Below are 6000 nucleotides of genomic sequence, written 5' to 3'. Positions count from 1 at the left end.
GGACCCTAAGAACATCATAAAAAAGTTAAGCACGGTGGCGGCAACATCAAAATCTGGGATTATTTTTCTTATGATGTAGTAGGTCCTATCTATTGAATAAAAAATAATAAGGCCAAGGAAACCTATTTGGACAATATATTGCTTTCATATGCCTTTAGTGTGGACCTACCAGAAAGATAACAAACCCAAGAACACGACTAAGGTGGTAACCAGGTGGTTCCAGCAAAATAATGTGCAGGCCTACACAATCTCCGGATCTAAATCCTATCGAGAATCTTTGGAAAGATTTGAAGAATAGGGTCTCGACAAAATAAAAACTACTAACCAAGCATTGTGGATAAAGATACAAGAAGCATGGCAATCTATACCTGTGGAAACATGCCGAAAAATAATCGATTCCATGCCAAGATGCGATGCGGTACTAAAAAAAAAAGAACATCCTACCAGAAACTAAGACTTTAGAGTTCACCCATATACAAAAACTCATGAAGAATAGCGTTTGAATTGATAAATTGAAATGTGTTCCACGCTCTTATTTTTTTGCCCATTATAAAAATCAACTTTTAAACTTATTAAGCAGGATTTTGTTATTGAAGGTTATCTTATTTCGGAAAAATATACATATGTATAATTGTCATTGGAATTAAAACAAATAGAGACTTTTTAGCAAATTAATGGAAAAAATCGGTTTCACTCTTATTATTTTGGCCAGCACTGTATAAATTATTTCAGATTCTTGAAAAATTTTCGATTGAACAAAGAAACGTTTTCAAACGGAATAAGATCAACACATATTCCACCTATCCTTCAACTGGCTGCACTTTAAATCTTCTTGGAGGTGGTGGTTAACAAGGACAAGTTGGGGCTGATTGGGCTGCACTGATGGGCCAAGAAACTGTGTCTGAAATAAGCACTGCAGTTAAGAAAATGCGGTCGGTTCTATGTCTACTTTTTATTAAATTTGAGCCCTTGGATTCAACAAAAGAATAATTTTGTTGAGAAATATAACATTTGTATTAAGTTATAACTATTATTGAGTATAGTAAGCGATCACTTTACACAGATCAAAGAAAAGTTGATGATCAAAATTGACTATCAAAACAGTGACAATCAACTATAGCCTTACGCGATTCCACCCCTGCATTCGAATCATATTTTCATTTTGTAGGTTTTATTTAAGAATTATTTAATGCAAACCTTTAAAAAAAGAGATGCTACAATCATGAACTGAATGTTATCTAATTCCAAGCAGATATTATTAATTTCGGCAGACTTCTGTGTACACTTTGAACCGCCTCGGAAATAGCCCTTTCTATTAGGTATCATTTTCTTTTTTATTTTGAATTGTTATCTAAAGTTAAGTCATAGGCTCTCACAAATTTATAAGATATCTTACTGCGTAAGCTTTATAAATAAATAAACTGAAACTATGGTAGGTAAAAGCGTGCTTACTCTCAAAGGATGGTATAGGACCAAGGCGTTTAACTACGTTGGACGCGCAACTGTTGGCTCGCGATCTCCCTGATGAATAAATTTAATAAAAAAATATAAGGGGCCCTACTCTGTAATGCGATTCGAAAGCAAATATTTTCGAAAACTAATATTTTGTACTCTCTTTCTAATGCAGATAAGAAATCTAGTACTTACGGAATGACAAATCCGCATTCGGGTTTTTGTACCTGGCAATGCGTTTTCCATTGTCATTAGCGTTCGAAAACGAAAATTTTGTTTCTACACCAAGAGAGGTAACGAATTGCAATTCGAAGGTCGTTTTTAAAAGGCACAAAAGGAAAATTGTGTTAAGTTGTGTGAAATTGATATAAGTAAGGAAATAAAAATTGTATTCAAAATTTAAGCAAATAAATTCCATTACAGGAAATCTTCATCGAAAAATTTGCATACCAAACAAAGGCAATTTGAAATTATGGTGGTATACCTTTGCAGAAGACAATTTTTAACACACAAATCGAAAAAAATCAGCACAAAAAATGAAAAAGATCAGCTTTAACTTTCTAAGCTTGAATTAAAAAAAGAGATGTGGCAATTACAAAGCAGTGAAGTGTAAAAAAAGTAATTACGATAATTCTCAAGTGATAATAATGACTGAATTTTAATTTTGTCCTCGTCTTTTTTGTGATTTGTTTGTATTTTTGCTTTGACAAATCTCATAAGAAATACTTCGAGACTTGGAAAATCTATTCGATAAATAGAAAAAGTACTAGATGATTGTTTTATTCAATTCGAACATTTTACAGAGTACGAATTCATAAACGAATCGGATTGGCTTTCGAAACGCATTACAGAGTAGGGCCCCAGCTCATGTCTGAAAACGTTGCATATTATTGGTCAACTTATAAATTTATTCTAGCAAAATTTATTGGAAAAGCAGAAAGACACCCTATTTGAGCTTTCAAATAACCAACAACGAAAAACATAGACTTTCTAGAGACTGAACCTACAAACTTCAGTGGAACTTATTCATGTCAGACTTTAATTATATAAATATGTTATTTTATTAAAATGAATTGGTCAGAAAACAAATACTTGCAATGAACAAAAAGTAAAAGTTTTGCACTGGTTAGGAACTGATGACTCTTGAGCAAAATTTATCTAAGCGAAACCATCATTACTCTCCCATCATATTACAACCTGTAATGATAAATGATCGATGTAATGTTTGATTATGAATCTAATGAAGGCGATGTATGATTCTATTAGTTAATGAACAATTTTTTAAATGTTGTATATGGAATGATTTTGTTAATTTTGTTTTTCTTTTTTAAGATAGGTTTGAACTGAAAGAGAGGAAGTTCTTATAACAGAGAGAGAGAGAGAGACAGAGAAAGATGCATATTTGAATCTGCATTTCACAAAAAATTCGTCGTCATTTATGATTTTTTGGTTTATTTTGTTTTCTGTTTTTGTTATTTATCTACCAAAGAATTAACTTCGTTTTGTGTTTTCATTTGTTTATAAATATATCTTTTTTTTGTTATATTTACACTGTTATGCTTGTATTTTAATTTTTTTTTTGTTTTGCTTTTCACCCAAGGAGAAACCTTAAATTATTTTGAGTTTATTTTTTTTGTTTGTAATTAAGTTGTATAGCTAATTTAAATTTTGTTTTGAAACATTAATTTTTGCTTTAAGTTTTCTTCTTTCGTTTGTATTATTATTATTAATTGCTGGGGGATACATTTTTATATTATTTTTCAGTTTTAATAATATTGCTTTTCTGTGGTCTGTCTGCTGCAGCATGTTTTTTTGTTATGTTTTTGTTTTCTTTAAGTTCGTAATCAATTTCATTTGTTTATATATTTTTGTTTTTATTTTATTATTAATAAAATTGAAAATATTCTTCAAGTGTATGAATGTTGTGTGTTTGTGTATGTGTGTGTATGTGTGTGCAATTAAGCAAATTTAAAATCTATCTTTGTTTTAATTTTTTTGTTTTGTTTAATGTTTTGTTTTATATTTTCTTCTTAATACCCTGCAACTTCATTTAATATCACAGATATTTCAGAGATAGATAAGATACTTAAAAAAAACTTGTGCCATTTTAGTGTGTATATTGCTATATAAAATACAAAAAGAAAAAACAATATAAAATAGAAGCTGCATGCTATCTAGCTCTAATAAAAATAAAGAAATAATAATTAAAAAGATAATGATAAGTTTTATTTTGTTTTTAAATATTATTTATTACTTAGAAGATAATCTTCTGGCCTGCTGAGCAATTTACTTTTGTTTTATTTTTGTATTTTGTTTTTCTTCTGAAATCGTTTTAATGGGCGGGATTGTGGTTTGAGGTTTGATTTAGTTTATTATTATAGGATCTTTTGTATGCATTTAAATATTATACTGTTTTTTTTATTAAAATAATGAATATGAAAACAAAAAAGCACACAAACAAAATAGAGAACAATAACTAGCGAGAGATTAAAAAGAAAGAAAAAAAAAATGTTGTAAAACAAAAATAAAAATATAACTTAAGGTTTTTTTTTAAGATGTATACTTGCTATTTAAAAAAAAATCCTATAACTGAAAATTACAATAATTATGTTTGTATGAACTACTATTTAATCTTATAACTGTTGTTTTTTTAATTTTTCTCTCATGATTTGTTTGTTTGTTTTTGATTTGGAGGGGGTTTTAGTTGTTTTTTAAAATTATAAAGCTGGCGTGATTTCTTCGGCGGCTGTAGCGGCAGGTGAGCTATTCGTATTACTATCCTGATCTAAAATGATGTTGGTGGAGGTGTCATTCTCCTGGCACAATGATTCGTTGGCGGATGATGGTGGATTCTTCTCTAGAGTGATGTTTTCTGATGAAGCAATTTTTAATTGTTCGTCGTTTTTGTCTTCGTTGAATGTTGACAGTAATGCGGGGTTTTCTGTTGTTGCAGTTGTTATTGTTGTTGTTGTGGTCGATGAAAGTAAGCTGCTTTCGGTGATGGAGGAGTTTTTAAGTTGGTTGGAACTAAAACGAAAATAATAATTTTAATTTAATGGTTATGTTGGCTATCTTTAACATTTAATGACAATATTATAATTTATTTAAGGTGACACAGTGTGAGCAATAAGAAAAGGAGATGTCGGTGCACATTGTTTTTAAAAACCTGAATATTGCAATTACTTGGAAAAACAGTGTGGTAAGGCATTCCACATTCGCGTAGTACGGCTAAAGAACGAATCTCTGTATTTGATAGTACGGCCGAAGTTGGGCTCGAGGGAATACTGATAAGCATTCCTAGAAGCGCGAGTATTACTGTTTAAGGAGAGGATTGCAGCTGGCTATTTCACTAGAGAATAAACCGTTAAAATAACGGTAAACAAAAAAGTTCAGATAAGAAACCTTATGAAATGAACTTATAATGATAATATCATCTATCAATTTAAATGTTCTACGTTCAATATTATCTGAGACTTAAGTAAGTTGCTGGAGCACCAGCCCAGAGATGGGAGTTATACTCAAGCTTTGGACGTATATAAGTCTTGTAGATAGCAGCCAGATCAGAAAGGGTGAAATATTTCTTGCATCGCCTAAGAAAACGCAAACATCTTGCGGCATTTTAGGCGACATCGCGTATGTGACCGTTCCACAAGAGTGCGGTTGGTGGCACACATACCGAGCATAACGAGGTGTTCAGTCTCATTTGCTCGCATGTCAACCCTAAAGATATAAGACCTATTAGCCTATGATCATTCATTTTCAAAACTCAACGATTGATTGATATCCATGTATGTACGTAATAGCATGCAAAGGGAAATCGGTAGAAACAACCTTGCAAACTCTGGTAAGAACTATCGAATACTCCCTATAGCAAAAGGATACTATGGTTGCATTCCTGGATATTGAGGGCGCTTTCAACAACGTTGACACATCCGCTATCACTTCTGCTATGACTACCCTAACGTCGAATACTCGCTCTGTGAGTTTATTAATCTAATGCTAAAAAGCAAGATCATCAACTTTAAGATGGAGGATTTTTGTGAGAAAAAGTCTGTTCGTACAGGCACTACGCAAGGTGGTGTTGTGTCCCCTCTCCTGTGGAACATAGTGGTTAACGATCTACTAATGTCCCTTGAGAGGGAAGGCTACAGAGTGGTTGCGTATGCCGATGATGTTGCTATCGCCGTCACAGGAGAATATCCTAATGCACTGAGAGACCTCATCCAAAACGCACTTAATATGCTCACTAGATGGGCTGATCACTGCGGACTTAGTATAAATCCTCAAAAAGCAGACCTAGTCCTTTTTACACGGAAATACAAGATCCCAGTAATTGAACCCCCTTCAATAAAAGGTGTACCACTAATTTTTACCAATGAAGCCAAATATCTTGGTCTGATATTAGACAAAAATTAAATTGGAAACCTAATATTGAGGAAAGAGTTAAGAAAGCTACAGAAGCTCTTTTCATTTGCAAGAAAGCCATAGGAAGCAAATGGGGTTTTCAACACATCGGTCATCCGACCAATACTTATGTACGGGGTTGCA

At 32.3% G+C, this 6000-nt stretch overlaps 1 protein-coding gene across 5 annotated transcripts in view; it reads right to left on the bottom strand.

The window, feature by feature from the left end:
• Positions 1–3227: 3227 nt before the first annotated feature.
• Positions 3228–6000, bottom strand: part of LOC129945430 (serine/threonine-protein phosphatase 6 regulatory subunit 3) — a 32848-nt gene continuing 30075 nt past the window's right edge. For all 5 annotated transcript variants that reach the window (XM_056055186.1, XM_056055184.1, XM_056055183.1 and 2 more), the window contains exon 14: positions 3228–4479. In XM_056055186.1, the coding sequence (XP_055911161.1) occupies positions 4170–4479 (310 nt within the window). In that variant the 3' untranslated portion in view covers positions 3228–4169. The remainder of the gene's footprint in view (positions 4480–6000) is intronic.

Source organism: Eupeodes corollae, chromosome 2 (assembly GCF_945859685.1).
Source record: "Eupeodes corollae chromosome 2, idEupCoro1.1, whole genome shotgun sequence".
Lineage (NCBI taxonomy): Eukaryota > Metazoa > Arthropoda > Insecta > Diptera > Syrphidae > Eupeodes > Eupeodes corollae.
The sequence above is the reverse complement of the archived record's forward strand: the minus strand, read 5'-3'. Positions and strand labels throughout refer to the sequence as shown.